The sequence below is a fragment of the Artemia sp. Qi Xiang Cuo genome, chromosome 3, assembly GCF_049724085.1.
Source record: "Artemia sp. Qi Xiang Cuo chromosome 3, ASM4972408v1, whole genome shotgun sequence".
Lineage (NCBI taxonomy): Eukaryota > Metazoa > Arthropoda > Branchiopoda > Anostraca > Artemiidae > Artemia > Artemia sp. Qi Xiang Cuo.
In genome coordinates this window covers 32,932,392-32,949,339 of record NC_142796.1, presented here as the reverse complement: position 1 = coordinate 32,949,339, position 16,948 = coordinate 32,932,392, and the positions used below count along the sequence as shown (strand labels likewise).

The 16,948-nt window shown below is 35.7% G+C and overlaps 1 protein-coding gene across 1 annotated transcript in view; it reads right to left on the bottom strand.

The window, feature by feature from the left end:
* LOC148954019 (type-1 angiotensin II receptor-associated protein) overlaps nt 1-5,773 on the bottom strand; it is a 43,947-nt gene extending 38,174 nt beyond the window's left edge. Inside the window, exons 1-2 of the mRNA XM_089086083.1 lie at nt 5,662-5,773; nt 761-906 (exon numbers count right to left, since the gene is read on the bottom strand). Coding sequence (XP_088942209.1) covers nt 761-906; nt 5,662-5,773 — 258 coding nt within the window. The remainder of the gene's footprint in view (nt 1-760; nt 907-5,661) is intronic.
* Between the last annotated feature and the right edge of the window lie 11,175 nt (nt 5,774-16,948).

The following is a 16,948-nucleotide window of genomic DNA, read 5'->3' as shown; positions in this document are numbered from 1 at the left end:
TTCACAGGGCTGATTGTATAAAACGAGTGGTTCTAGAATATTGGGAGAGGGCTCATTTGAACAGAAATTAAAAGTTCAAGTGCCCTTTTTGAGTGACAAAAAAGATTGGAGGGCAACTAGCCCCTCTCCGGCGCCCCTTTTTCCCAAATCGCCAAATCAAAATTTTTAGATAGCCATTTTGTTCAGCATAGTTGAAAGGTCCAATAGCTATGCCTCTGGAGATGACATACCCACCTGCAGTCCCTGGCAATAGATACTAATGTTTAATAGATAAAATTTAAACCATAAATGATTCACTGAAAAATTTACAAGGCTCTCTAAAGCTCACCTATCCTTTTATTTTGCATGCTTTGGTAAGAGAAATATGTAGGACACAATCAGCACAAGTTGCAGGGTGAGGCTTAAAGAGCTGAAACATCCTCCTGTTCCCCCATGAACTCATGCAACAGAAGTATAAAAAAAAAGAATAAAAAAAAAATGAACAAAAGAGGAAATTTTAGTCCTCTGCTTGTTGGCATAAAAAAAAGTTTAAAAACTACAAATTCAGATTTTCAAAGGCACTTAAACTTTTGTAAATGCTCTGAATTTGACAACTGTCTTCTTTTTGCCTGACACATACATCCAAAAGTAAGCAAAAATCAAGTTAAAGCCCCCTCCTACCCATAACAAAATTCAGGGATTTACCACTCCCCAAATTGATAATCTTGGTACCCCAACAGAAACATATGCACATGTTTATTTAAAAGCTTTTAATACTTACCATAATTGGTGCATCCTCTGACTGTTTATGTCCCAGAGTCCATAGAATACAGGCAAGAAACACACTATTGTAGAGGAAGTAAGACTCAGGATACCATCTTGATTGCAAAACCCAGCAAACAAGCAGTAAATGGACAAAAAGAGTGCCTAAAAAGAAAATTTTGTTTGTTAAAAAAAATAGTAAGATCTAGCTTCATGGCAAAGAGGCCTTTAAATGACACTTGATTCTGCAATCTTCTTGAAAAAATTCCTGATTCTGAACCCCCCCTTAAATCTAAGTAAGACAAATAAAGAATTATTTTTAAGTCTAAGCATCCCCATGGATAATTCCCCCTCCCCCTATTCCTCCTAGATAATGTTGGATGTTCATTAGAAGGAAAATTGAAAGTTCTAATCACCTGTTTAAGACAGAGGCAATGCTGTAGTATTGCCAATAGTGTAAAGACCCAAAAGGGTTCAAAGTATTTTTTTTCCAGAAGCACTTGAAATGGTAGGGGTAGTCATATAAACTTTGAAGGGGGCTCATCTGAATGCAGATTCAATTCTAAGGAAGGGGTAGAGGGTGGAGGTAGATATTGATAGACCTCTTGATTTCTGAGAATATTTCTGGTCTATGCTGTTATTACAAAAATAAAAACTAACATTAAACCCTAAAATTAGCAGAATTTATTCTGTATAGGAGGGAGGCTGTTCCTTTTTTGTCCCCAGCTTCCCCTTTTTGGCTGTAGAAATGTTGGATGAAGCTTATTCAATCAGAAATTGAGAGTTCTAGTCCTTTTCTATATGCCAAAAGTGATTGGAGACCAACTGGCCCCTGTCCTAAAACAGTTTTTGATATCTGGTCCTTTTGTTACCCTTTAGGACATCTGATCAACTTTTTGAGGTACCTATTTTGTTCTTCCTCGGTGGCTACTCAATTTTTCGTGTGGAGGAATTTTCCACAGGGGGGGGGGGGATTATCTGAGGGGAAAACACCAGCTCCCAATCTTTTATACTAAATGTAAAGAACACATGCTTCTAATATACAAAAAAATTAGGAACCTCTCCCTCATCTGAGATAAGTAAGGAAGGCAGCCTGGGACACCAAAAATATTACCCTTTACACACTTTACAGAATTTTTCCCATGCCAAACAATTATTCTGTTTTGCAAAAGATCTAACAAGCCTGTAAATTACTGCACAGAAGATTGTTATAAACTTCTATAAAATATTCTACTTTGAAAACAACATTCCTTAAAAATACTCACAAGGAAAATATGTCACTAGGTAGTTTATTTTGATTTCAATACTAATTGATTGGCAATTTATTTTGTAACTATGAATCTCTTATTAATTTTTCTTTATATTTAAAGCAAATTTTGGGGATCTCAACAAATAAGTGCAAGTAGTTTTATTCCAGATCATTTCTACTCCATGAATAATTTCTATAGTTACCTTTTTATGAATAGGTGGAAATCAACTACATTTAACATAAAAGAAAAAGTCAAACAATAGTTTCAATAAATTTTAACTGTCTTTATCATAAATTAAAATATATTCAAAGTTGTTTAATTTTAATTTCAGTCCATTTCAAATTCAACTAGTTTTATGACTTTATTTTTTCTCATTTTGGATTATAATATCTAACTTTACTTTTCACTGAATAACACTTTATATAGAAACGTGTTTTCTTTAAATTAATGTCAATGAAGAGGAATGAGGAGATGGACAAAACAGTCAACTTAATACTATCTAAATCTTTGAGACCCATGCAAAGAACCACTGTTTGTTTCTTTATGGTTACATGTTTGATCTGAAAAATTTTTCTAAAACACTCACTTAGGCTATATCAGGTACTACTGTAGTGGTTACCGTCCTCAAAAAGAAAGACTATGTAATTCTGAAAATCACTTTTTAAAAATGTATATACTTACTTACCCTATATTTTTTCTAAAAATACTTTACTTTACCTCAGTGTACCATAATGTGCAAACATGTAGCCCAATTTTTCCATTGTGTAGTGTTGTTGATAATGTCCTTCAAATAAATTTAATAGCTAACAAGTATCATGACAACCAGGTGACTGTATGTTTACACATTAGGGGGATGGGGAAGAGGGTTATAATCTACTTTTAAGAGTAATCTAAGTATCTTACAATTTTAGAGTAGTTTATAGAATTCTATTGTGCATTTTTTGAGGAGGGCAACCACTGTACTAGGGCCCATTCCTAAAATAAGTTTAAAAACACATTTCTAAAAAAAACTGGATAGTGAGAAAAAAATATCATTTGTAGCTGATTCAGGAATAGTAATTATTATTTCCTTCATTTTAATAGTATGTTACATTGGAAACAAATTTGTAGTAAATTTTAAAAAGAGCTGGAAACCCCTAAAAAATAATGTCAGTTTTGCCATGACATTGTGTTTGAAAGGTCTCTGACTCTTTTTCAAAACTTCTGCAAATTTGTTTTCTTAATATAACATTTTATTATCAAGACTAAGGAAAATAATAATTACTGTTCCTGAATCAGCTGAAAATCACAATTATTTCTTACTAAACAGTTATTTTAACAAAATATTTCTGAACTCTTGGCAACTATGGATAGTTTTACCTTTTGGGTCCCCATCAAGGGCTCCAAATGGAATCTGCCTCAGAAATAATTACTGAACTATGAAAGAGCAGAAGAAAAGGTATCAAGTGATTTACTCACTTTCATCTCAGCTAACTAGGCTAAATCATAGGTTATATATGAGACTTGGGGGGGGGCTGGATTGTCAAAAATCAAAGTAAAACTGTAAAAGTGAGCATAAAATTAACAATAAAAGGTAAATTTGGGGCAGGTTATATTACTGACCTAAGCTACAAATAAGGTGAACATACCACTTGATGCCTTTTTTATACTCTTTATAAATATAACAGCTGCTTTACTTGGAAATTCAATTTTAAGCCCATTACAGACCCTCTAAGATTATACCTATTTCACCTTAAGTAACTAGCCTAGCCTACTTTCCCAGTTAGCAGAAAAACCCTTGTCAAGAGTTAGATTTAATGGTAAGCTACCAATCTTTAGTTATTAAAGTGTTCCTTCTCAGAAATAGTATTGTGCAGCATTACTCAATAAATTTTAACCTACCCTTAAAGATATGGTAACTTTGGCTGACTCCATCATTAGCTGCGCTCGTTTTCACTGTTCAATCCTTCAATCGGCACCCGATCCTCGATTTCAAATAAGCCGTTCGTTTGTTTGTCGAAAATTTGTCTAAAATTCAGAATCTTAGTAATTGCATTATTTTTTGCCTAAAACAGTATTTTCTGACACGAAGCGACGTAAAAACCTGGATTGGCCTATTAAACACATTTGTTAGGGAATGACAGATTTTAAAAGGTGTGAAAGATCTTAATGGCTGCAAAGAATTTTTTTATTTTAACATTAAGAATTGTGTGCTTCGCTTGGAATTTTCTCCTTTAATGCTCCTGCTTAAAGAGGGCTTTCTAACATCAGAATGCAGGAGGGATAAAAAAGGTCTGTAGGGGCAGACCAACAGCCCGGAGGCTGTTTTTATCAAAATATCTGGAATTACTCACATACACCTGCAGAATATTTAAAATTAAACATTGCATAAACCTAAAAAATATATGCTGATTCTGTACAGATTTTCCTGGATCCTGGGCAACTTATTTAATATTTGCGTTTATGTACTTTTCTTCTTAACAGGGATGGACCTATCCTTTCTGGTGCTTGAAGCAAAAGTGACGGATATCCCCTCCCTAAAACTTATATTACTTACATAGGATAGAGAAACAGATTTTACTGCAATAATATAGTCTAATAATGGGAAAAAAGACAATGCAACCATAACAGAGGGCATCCTGAGCATCTTTTCATTGAGAGGGAGAAGATGAATCAATATAAATTTACCTAATAAGTAGCTGATTGTTACTAAAAAGTATGTTTCCTTCAAATAAATAATTGAAAAAAGTATTTCCATAATCAAGATTAAATTCGACACATTTAGATGTTCTACCGCCTCTGTAATATCAGAATCGAGGGTATCATTCATAATTTTTTAATGGAGGGAGGTGGGGAAGACAAACAACTGCTTTTAAAACTAGAAATTAAACTAAAGTGCTACAATTGCTCAAGTTTGCGTGCTACACAGCGATTTTGGTGATACATTCAATAAATTGACTTTTATAGTGCTAAAATAGCACCTTCGTGCTATTTTAGTGCTATTTTAGCAGCCCTGAACATGTTCTACAGTGCTACACATAGTAGAATAGTGCTAAAATAGCACTTTCGTGCTATAGGTGGCAACCCTACTTAGTACCCTCAGATTTAATAGCAGCAGTAGTTGTAATAGCAGTAGAATTAATAGCAGTAGGCCTTAGCTTTAGTGGAAGTAGTAGTAGCAGAAGCAGTAATAATAGTAGCAGTAGTAATAGTATGAATAAAAGCAGTAGCATTATCGTGAAAATATTTCTTTTTGGTTAGTTCAACCCCCCCCCCCCCCCAACAAGGTCTGTTAGTCTCAACTTCACACACCAAACTGTTCCTAAGATAATGCTGTTACGCCCTTTTAAAAACCTGCATACTTATGGCGTGTGGTGATTCAGTTTATCTTCCCCCCTTAAAATTCCTGAGAAAGTTTACATTCATACAATTAGGCAAAGTTGTAATGGTAGTCACAGTAGTAGTCTTGGTGTTACTAGTTGTAATTTTAATAGTATTAGCAGTAGTAGTCCTAGTAGCAGCAGTAGTATAGCGTATTGCATTTTGGTCAGATGAACATCCCTCTCATCAAGTCCTGGAAGTTTCAACTTAATACAATTAGCCATTGCTTTGGCATCACTGATATGTCCCTTTGATAACCTGTATGTTCATATACGTCTTGAAATTTTTATCTCAATACTCTTAGCCTTACAAGTAGTTGCAATAGAAGCAGCTATTGAAGTAGTGATAGTAGTAAATGTAGCAGGGATATTAGTATTAGCAGTAGCGTGCGAGTGAAATCCCGATAATTCCCGCATCGGCATATTCCATGCTTAGTAGTAAGGTAAACGCCTGTTTTAATGAATTACGCGCTTTGTCAGAAAAGCTTCAAACCCATCCGCCTCCCCCCCGCCGCTCCCCCTTTATTTGAAGATAAACCTACATATGCAGTAATTGTGAAAAATGTTCCTACCGATTTAAGTGATCCTGGTTTGCGAAAAGATAAATTGAATACGCTTGAAGGTCATGAAGGGATTTTAAGTCTAAAACCTGGTAACCAGAATAAAAAGTGTATCTCAGTTACTCAAGATTGGCAGCCAGCCGTATCCCTTGCCGCCTCAGCCTCTAAGAGCCTACCTAATGTTCAAACTAAGGTCCTTGATAAAAAAAAGCACTTGGTATTGTTCGGGGTATCCCTGAAAATGTATCAGAATCATCTCTATAGGAAAGCATACCGTGATTAGTATGTGCTATAAAAAAAGGACATTCAAAATATTTTCGTTTGGAATTTCTGGATCAGTTAGCACTGAAAAATGCAATTAACCATGGTTTCCGACTTGGATATGAGCTTTTTCGTGTTGAAATCTACCAAGAATTACCGTGTCGTTGTTTCCGGTGTCAAGGGGTATATCACACTATTGCTAGATGCCCACGTGCTCCTGATTTACCAAAATGTTCCCGCTGTGCTGGGGCTCACGAAAACACCACGGACAACCCTTGCTCAGTTGCTCCTAAGTGCGCCAATTGCGGAGGAAATCATGTTTCTCATACAAATCTTGTTTACGTAATGCAAGGCTCAACGCGTGGGACGCTCCAAACAGTAAAATGACTTGGAATAGAGTTATCAATAGCAGTAAGTGTTCTCCCCCACCTCAGTCCGAATTAAACCTTATGAATTTTGTGCGCCATTATATTGACATATTTTCAGTATTTAATCAGTGTGTTCAGAAACATTTTTCTAATCTACTTAGTTCGGTCCTGCCAGTGTCTGTTTGTCAATATAGAGTCCATGCGATAAGTATGAGTAATTTACATTGGGCGCTGAAGAAAGTAAAAAGATCAGATTCTCCTGATTGTCATGGCATATGCTTTAGGAATTTTGCTTATGCTTTCCCATTATTGTCGAACCACCTGCAGTTATTATTCCAGATTTGTATAGCTCAATCTCTGGTTCCTGATAGTTTTCTTTCCGGTAGTATCACACCTATACTTAAACGCGGTAAAGATCCAGATTCATGCTCGAATTATAGACCGATTACTGTATCTTGCTTTATGAGTAGGATTTTTGAGTATGTCCTTTTGCCTGAAATAACTTCTAAGTGTGATTTTTCGTCTTTTCAACTAGGATTTAGAAGAGGGGTTGGTTGCCCCCAGTCGCATCATGTGCTCATCCGGTTGTTAAAGGAAGCTTTTGCCCAGAAGCGTTCATTGTATTGCTGCACAGTAGACATTTCCGGGGTTTTTGATAATGTTGTTCACGTCCAGGCCTTGCATTCCCTTGCTTGTTCCGGAGTCAATTATTCAGTTATTTCTACATTGCGATATTGGTAAGATAATGCTTATGTGCGTATTAAGTGGCTGTCAAATACTTCTGATTCGGTAGCTGTTAGGAAAGACGTTAGACAGGGAGGAGTTTTATCTCCTTGTATATTTAAATGTGTCCTCGCTACTTGTTTAAAACATCTATCTCCTACTGTGTTTTTTCGTGATATTGGTGCAAGTTATAATGCATACGCCAACGATGTCCTTTTAGTTAGTTTTTCTCGTCGAGGGATGGCTCAGAACTTCCGTAAGCTGTCTTCTCTACTTAGTGATATTGGCCTATCTGTTAATATGGGAATTTGTGAGTTTATGTGTTTTAATAGTAGCATTTCTGTATCTCCATTAAACCTCGGTTCGATTTCATTACCTTGTTTGGATAAAGTCAAGTGGCTTGGTATATCGTTTTGCCCGTCTATTTCCGAAACATGCTCTGAGTTGGTTACTAATGCATTAAATAACATTCGTGTGTCATATGGTAAGATATCTCCAAATAGAGGGCGTTATAACCGTAAGGGCCTAGCTTGGCTTTATAATAGTTTTTTCTCTCCAGGAGTAAATTTTCTATCTGGATTCCACCACTTACTGAGAAAAAAAAATTTACAGAGATTTAGAAGTGGTTACTTTAGATATTGTAAATATTTGATGTATTTACCCGGCCGTTTTAAAAATAGAAATATTTTATACCCTTATGGTTTGAATGATGCTTTCGTGCCACAGGCCAGTGTGTCTTCTAATATGATTATGAATACCAGTAATGTTGTTTCTGTCACTGACCCCTTAGTTTTTTTTTTTTTTCATCATGATATTGGTTAATTTGTATTTTTTGTTGTTGTTTGATTTCGTAATGATGTTGTTATTATTTCGTTTATATTTTCCATTACTCCGCAGTGTGATTTATAATTTTAATATGTGGGTCATAAATAAATTATTATTATTATTATTATATTGCCTTTTGGTCAGATGATCTTTCCCTTCAAGCATTCTCTGAAAGTTCCAACTTAAAACCCAAGTCGATTCTTGAGATACACTCTTTGATAATGTACATGCAAATTGCGTCTTTTGATTTATTTCGCATTTCTCCTCAAAATTGTTAAATGGATTAGTGTGGTACCAATAGTAAGGGTGGTAATTGTAGTAGTCGTGATAGAATGAAAGTATTGCCTTTTTGGTCAGCTTCCTTATCATTCCCTGAAATCATAGCAAAATAATATACGACAAGTACTAATATAAATGAATTAATAAATTTTAAAACGATTAAAGCTTAAATTGATTTTGCAAATAATGCATAAAACGAAAAAAAAATTTTTGCTATTGAAGTATAAATGAAACCCAAAACGAACAGAAATTAAATAGACAACCAATGCAAACAAACTTACAATACTAATATAAATGAATAAATAAATAGAAATATAAATATAAAAGAATGAACTTAAATTGAATATGCATATCAAGCTTGAAACGAGCAAAAATCACTACAAACAAGAGTTTGGGTATCGCCTCCTTCTCTCACTGTATAAGTCTAAAAGTTTAAAAATGTAACTAGAATATTCAATTTCTATTCATTTGAGTCTCCTCTGAAGTGCATACGACCACTCCTTCCATAAAAATATTTTTTCTCTCTGGGTTTAAGTTAAAACCCTTCCCCGGAATGGAGGGGGCTACGTTGAACGTGAGTAGTTTTCCATCTGATCGTTGGGCTGTTTCCAACTTGATGGCTTTTTCAAAATTTTGATCTGATACATTCTGGGAAACGAGGGGGGGGGGAGCTGCAGTCCGATCACTTTTGATGACTCTTAAAACGTAATTAGAACTTTCAATTTCCAATCAAATGAGCAATCTCTGTATTTTATACGACCACCCCGTTACATTAAACCTTATATGCCCCTGGGGAGTAACTCACAACAATTGCCCCCTGGACTCTGGAGGGTTGTGTCGACCCGGGGTTTTCGTGATTTGATCTTTAGTATTTTGAACAAGATGGCTGTATAAAATTTTTGATCGGATCCATTTGGGAAAAAAGGGCTTTGGAGGGGCGGGGGGGGGTAGTTGCCCTCCGGTCACTTTAGACTCTTAATAAGGGCGATAGAATTTTAATTTACAATCGAATGAGCCCTCTCCGAAGTTTATACGACCTACCCTTCCATAAAAACTTTTATATACCCCTGGGCATAATTATTTACGACCCTATCCCCTGGGGCTCTGGGGCGATGTGTTGTCCCTGGAATTTTGTTATATGATCTTTGGTCTATTTTGAACAAAATGGCTATATAAACAATTCGACCGGACGTTAGTAGTAAGAGAGGTGCTGATTTGAACCCTACGCCTGAGGCATGAATATGCATGTAGTTTAACCGGTACATTGACTTACCAGGGTCAGTCACCTGTAACTTGATTAGTAGGTTTTTTTTTTTTAACTTGGCAACGTATAAGAGACGACTTTGAACCCTACGCCTGAGGCATGAATATACAGTGTAGTCTAACCGGTACATTGGCTTGTCAGGGTCAAGCACCTATTACTACGAACGGCACTTGTCCTACCAGACGGGGTTTTTTTTCTGTTTTTGTTGTCAATTACACAATGAATGTAGGTCATGAGTTCACATACACAGTCTTAAAACTACATGTGATTAAACACGTTATAAAACTACGTTTCAACTCCAAGTTTTTTTTTTCAATCAGAGTGGGTTTTTTTTTCGAGCTGACACCTGTTTTTTGGCAGCCAATCAGAGAATTGCTTAATAATTCGTCATTGAAACCCTGTATAAGGCTTTCCAAGGCATAGTCTACAGCCAGCGGTTATTTGGCAGTGTATAATGTACTCAAACAGGTTTTTTTCTGTTTTTGTTGTCAATTACACGATGAATGTAGGTCATGAGCTCACATAAAAATTATTAAAACTACACGTGATTAAAAACGTTACAAAACTACGTTTAAAATCCAAGTTTTTTTTTTTCAATCAGAGTGTGTTTTTTTTCGAGCTGACACCTGTTTTTTAGGCAGCCAAACAGAGAATTGCTTAAAAAATCGTCATTGAAACCCTGTATAAAGTGTTCATGCTTTGGACTTCAATTTTAATTATGTATTAGAATATCGAGCATAGTACACTGTATTTTATTAACTCTGAAACAAAGGATATTTATATTTTCAATGTGAGTACACATTCATTCTTTATTTCAAAAAAAAAAAAAATCGTTTTAATATTAAATTACAATTTAAGGGGGACTTAGCCCCCGTCCAACAACACAAAGCTTAAAAAATGATGTGTATACTCGATAGAAAAGGCAAAGCATGCTTTTTTCTATTAAAACATGTAAAACAAAAAACTCCCTTTTCCATTGCTCTGTTAGGCGCATAACTCTGTAGTTTTACTTCTTTTTCGTTCAAAAGAATCCTTTCCCAATCCTGCATTTAAAATGTACAATCTTCTTCCGCTCTAAATAAAGCCATCTGTGTTTAACATGTTACCACAGAGGGGATGATTTCAAAACAACATTCCGCTCCAACCCGGATCTAATTACTCTAGCTGTTATCGGTCTGATGTGATCTGTTCGCGGTATGCGTTGTATCGGTATTAAGAAAACAAAAAAAAGACGGATATGTGCGATTCAAGGCTCATTGACAAAAGAGTTTGTTTTCTGACCAAATTAGACAGATATTTTTCAATTGTATTTGATGAAATTAAATGGATTTCATAGATGATTAAGAGGCTTTTATAAAAATATATGACAGGGAAGAGGGCAATGAATCAATTCTAACACAGTTTTTCTTTACTTGGTATCCGTTAAAAATGAAATTTTTGTGTTAAATAAGTAATTCTTGTATCTTTTAAAAGAGCTTTACGGGGTTTGAGAGAGACTCTGTTCCCTGATTCCGTGTGGTTAGAGGGGGTTCTTTGTGCAGACTAATTTTTTCTTCTGTAAAAAAGGGAATTGTTTTTTTCCATGCTAAATTTTGCCTCCTTTTTAAGGAAAAGGATTCTTGCAACTACCCCCCTCCGGAAAAGAAACCAAGACGGAACGAATCCACATCTATGCAAGAAACGGACGGCACTCAACAGCAGTCTGAATTTAGAAATGTGAGTATTTTCACCTCTAGCTTCTACCTATTTCTATCCATCTTTTTTTGTTTTTTTTAAGTATTTTCTTTTTACCATTTTTCAACACCATAAAAGTGTTTGTCAGAGATATTAAAATGTTAACTTTTTAGTATAAATAATTCTAGGAGGAATTGGGTTTTGTTGGATGGTATGGAAAAATAGTACGTGTTAAATATTCGGGAAACGTACGAGTAGAAAAAATGATTCACTACAGATAAGGCTATTGTGTTTTTCTGAGGGAGGAGGATGTAACTTTTTAGTTTAAAAAATTTGTTTATGAATAGAAAAACGCTTCACTACAGATATGGCTATTGTGTTTTTGTGAGAGAGGAGGGGGTAACTTTTTAGTTTAAATAATCCTAGGAAGAATTGGGTTTTGTTGGATGGTATGGAAAAATGGTACGTGTTAAATATTCCGGAAACGTACGATTAGAAAAAATGCTTCACTACAGATAAGGCTATTGTGTCTTTCTGAGGGAGGAGGGGGTAACTTTTTAGTTTAAAAAATTTGTTTATGAATAGAAAAACGCTTAACTACAGATAAGGCTATTGTGTTTTTCTGAGGGAGGAGGGGGTAACTTTTTAGTTTAAAAAATTTGTTTATGAATAGAAAAACGCTTCACTACAGATATGGCTATTGTGTTTTTGTGAGGGAGGAGGGGGTAACATTTTAGTTTAAATAATTCTAGGAGGAATTGGGTTTTGTTGGATGGTATGGAAAAATGGTACGTGTTAAATATTCGGGAAACGTACGAGTAGAAAAAATGCTTCACTACAGATAAGGCTAATGTGTCTTTCTGAGGGAGGAGGGGGTTACTTTTTTGTTTAAAAAATATGTTTATGAATAGAAAAACGCTTCACTACAGATAAGGCTATTGTGTTTTTCTGAGGGAGGAGGGGGGTAACTTTTTAGTTTTAAAAATTTGTTCATGAATAGAAAAACGCTTCACTACAGATATGGCTATTGTGTTTTTTGTGAACTTTCTGAGGGAGGCTTTTCAGAACAAATTATTATTTTAGGGAATTATTTCGGTGAAACAGTTAGAGGCATTTTAAAAGATGATTTAAAAGATGATTTTAGAAGAGGACTTGAGGGTGAAACTCTGTGGTCGTTATAATACACAAGTTCCATTTGAACAGTGTTGTGAGGTCCCTTACCACAACCCCAAAGGGCTCCGATCCCCCCACCCCCAACCCCGAAGGAAACCCCTGGTCCTCAAAGGTTCTCTGGACTCCCAAAGGGTCCCCGGCGCCCCAATGGCTCCTGAGTCCCCCATTATAATACTTTTTAAGGCTTTATTATATCTTTTCAGAACAAATTATTATTTTAGGGAACCATTTCGGTGAAACAGTTAAAGACATTTTAAAAGATTTCTTTTGGATGTTTGTGTATCTTTCCTTTTCTTCTTGTAAGGAAACTTGCATTTGCTTCACTTCATCTAGGCCAATGGTTGAACTAAACCTAATCTAAAAGTAAATAAAAGTTAAATATTCAGTTTCGTCTTCCTAATGTAGTAGAACTTATGGAAAGCTCTCCGCCGTAATCCTTATGAGCTCATGCAGATATTTTTAATCTACGGGTTGTTTTTTTTGTAATTTCGCGGCGTCCGAAATCAAACCCCTGCTCTTGTGTTGTTAAGCACAGATAAATCGACTCTTTGTTTACTTAGGTTTAAAATTGAGCACAGCTTTAATAAAAAGAAGATATATTAATTGACCTCTACGAATAGCTGAGTGCTATTTTCTTATTTGGGCCTTTTCAAATTTTATTCACAATTTTTTTTTCAAATTATAATTGAATACTCGAAAGAGTATTTAAAGGTGCCAAAAGGTCTAGTAACAATGGAAGACTTGAAAAATCAAAGATTAATACATTCTACGATGAAAGGAAAAAAATCTGTACCCGTTCTCTATTTTAAAAAAATTACGAGTTATGAAAATTTCGAACCCATCGAATATTCTGAATTCATCTCCTTTGTTGGAGACAGAAATCACAAATTATCACTATTTTAAGTTATTGTATAGCTGTATTATAAGAAGTCTCTTATATGATTTCTATAATTCTTATCCCTTATTTGACGGATATTTTAAATCCTATCGGCAGTGCCTTTTATATTCAGCAATGTTCTGAATCCTATGGTCAATGCTATTTAGTTTTATCATTGTTCCTTAGATGGTCCTACTACTATATTTTTACCAATATGCATTGGTCACCATTCGCGCTAAGTCGCAATTTTCCTGTGGTATCACTTGACCGAATGTGAAAGAGGTCATAAGGGAAAATATTATCCCTAAAGAGTGGGGTAACTAACGTTAACTTTAACCCTTCTCAACCAGAGTTCATAATTCTTTACTGCCTTTTTATTTGAATTGAACCTTTTGTCACTTCTTTGTTTATCTTTTTAAGTTGTCTTATATTTACTAACCGTCGTTTATAAGTTTTCAACTGGTGTAACAAAAGGACGTTTTTATATAATTCCGGTAACACTAGATAGGGTATCCTATAAGAATAATTTTCTGATGAACTTTATTGAATGACTCTTTTTTTTTTACATATTTGTCGGCTGACAAATACCTCTCGAACGAGATTAGATATTCATTCATATTCAGAACGAAACTCCTCTCAATCATCCGTGCTAGTGACTCCTGTTTCATAGTCCTAGTCTTTCCGTGCTAGTGACCTTCATAGTCTTAGTCTTGTCCGTGCTAGTGACTCCTGTTTCATAGTCCTAGTCTTTCCGTGTTAGTGACCTTCATAGTCCTAGTCTTGTCCGTGCTAGTGACTCCCGTTTCTTTTCCCACTAGCCTGTTTCTGTTCCCACTAGCCTGTTTCTGTTCCCACTAGCCTGTTTCTGTTCCCTCTAGCCTGTTCCTGTTCCCACTAGCCTGTTTCTGTTCCCACTAACCTGTGTGTGTTCCCACTAGCCTGTTTGTGTTCCCACTAGCCTGTTTCTGTTCCCACTAGCCTGTTTCTGTTCCCACTAGCCTGTTTCTGTTTCCACTAGCCTGTTTCTGTTTCCACTAGCCTGTTTCTGTTCCCACTAGCCTGTTTCTGTTCCCACTAGCCTGTTTCTGTTCCAACTAGCCTGTTTCTGTTATTAGTGGTAAAGTCTCTCCACTTAAAGATTTTACATTTCGGGAGGATGGTTTGAGGCGTCTACGAACCTCTACTGGGAATATTTGAAATATTTCCTCCTTTAATAAGCTTCTTTAGCACCTGCTATCTACAAAACATTTTACAAAATTTTGGTCTAGCTATTTTAGCAGTCCACATAAATGGGAAAGAACTTGGTTCAGTTTTATTTTCCTGTAACGCACTAAAACAAATATCTTCATGTTGTTTAGAGGGAGGGTTTGTGATTTTATTTTCAGGCTTGGGACGTACCTCCTCTAAGTCCTGGCCTGATTAGTTTTTTTTTCAATAGGATTTGGTGCCATACATTTGTCTGCACTACACACATCCAACAGAGACACACAAAACCCAACACGACACAAACACCCAAAAGAGAGACTCACAGACCAAAGAAATTCAAACTGTCCAAAGAGACACACAGCCTAAAGACATACACACAGCCCAAAGAGACACACACACAGGCTAAAGAGACACACAAAGCCCAAAGATACACAAAACGCCAAAAGAGACACAAACACACACACACACAGCCAAAAGAGACAAAAACGCCCATACAGACACATACAGACCAAAAGATTCAAACGCCCCAAAGAGACACACATACCCCTAAGAGACACACACGGTCCCTAAGAGACACAAACATCCAAAAGAAATCTTTTAAAATGTCTCTAACTGTTTCACTGAAATAATTCCCTAAAATAATAATTTGTTCTGAAAAGATATAATAAAGCCTTAAAAAGTATTATAATGGGGGACTCAGGAGCCATTGGGGCACCGGGGACCCTTTGGGAGCCTAGAGAACCTTTGAGGACTGGGGGTTTCCTTCGGGGTTGGGGGTGGGGGGATCGGAGCCCTTTGGGGTTGTGGTAAGGGACCTCACAACACTGTTCAAATGGAACTTGTGTACTATAACAACCACAGAGTTTCACCCTCAAGTCCTGTTCTAAAATCATCTTTTAAATCATCTTTTAAAATGTCTCTAACTGTTTCACCGAAATAATTCCCTAAAATAATAATTTGTTCTGAAAAGCCTCCCTCAGAAAGTTCACAAAAAACACAATAGCCATATCTGTAGTGAAGCGTTTTTCTATTCATGAACAAATTTTTAAAACTAAAAAGTTACCCCCCTCCTCCCTCAGAAAAACACAATAGCCTTATCTGTAGTGAAGCGTTTTTCTCGTCATAAACAAATTTTTTAAACTAAAAAGTTACCCCCTCCTCCCTCAGAAAGACACAATAGCCTCATCTGTAGTGAAGCATTTTTTCTACTCGTACGTTTCCCGAATATTTAACACGTACCATTTTTCCATACCATCCAACAAACCCAATTCCTCCTAGAATTATTTAAAGTAAAAAGTTACCCCCTCCTCCCTCACAAAAACACAATAGCCATATCTGTAGAGAAGCGTTTTTCTATTCATAAACAAATTTTTAAAACTAAAAAGTTACCCCCTCCTCCCTCAGAAAAACACAATAGCCTTATCTGTAGTGAAGTGTTTTTCTATTCATAAATAAATTTTTTAAACTAAAAAGTTACCCCCTCCTCCCTCAGAAAGACACATTAGCCTTATCTGTAGTAAAGCATTTTTTCTACTCGTACGTTTCCGGAATATTTAACACGTACCATTGTTCCATACCATCTAACAAAAACCAATTCCTCCCACAATTATTTAATCTTAAAAGTCACCCACTCCTCCCTCAGAAAAACATAATAGACATATCTGTAGAGAAGCATTTTTCTATTCATAAACAAATTTCTTAAACTAAAAAGTTAAATCCTCCTCCCTCAGAAAGACACAATAGCCTTATCTGTAGTGAAGCATTTTTTCTACTCGTATGTTTCCCGAATATTTAACACGTACCATTTTTCCATACCACCCAACAAAACCCAATTCCTCCTAGAATTATTTAAACTAAAAAGTTAACATTTTAATATCTCTGACATACACTTTTACGGTGTTGAAAAATGCTGAAAAGAAAATACTTAAAAAAACAAAAAAAAGTTGGATAGAAATAGGTAGAATCTAGAGGTGAAAATACTCACATTTCCAAATTCAGACTGCTGTTGAGTGCAGTCCTTGTCCTGCATAGATGTGGATTCGTTCCGTCTTGGTTTCTTTTCCGGAGGAGGGTAGTTGCAAGAATCCTTTTCCTTAAAAAGAAGATAAAATTTAGCATGGAAAAAAAAACAATTCCCTTTTTTACAGAAGAAAAAATTAGTCTGCACAAAGAACCCCCTCTAACCACACGGAATCAGGGAACAGAGTCTCTCTCAAACCCCGAAAGCTCTTTTAAATGATACAAGAATTACTTATTTAACACAAAAATTTCGTTTTTAACGGATACCAAGTAAAGAAAAACTGTGTTAGAATTGATTCATTACCCTCTTCCCTGTCACATATTTTTATAAAAGCCTTTTAATCATCAATGAAATCCATTTACTTTCAT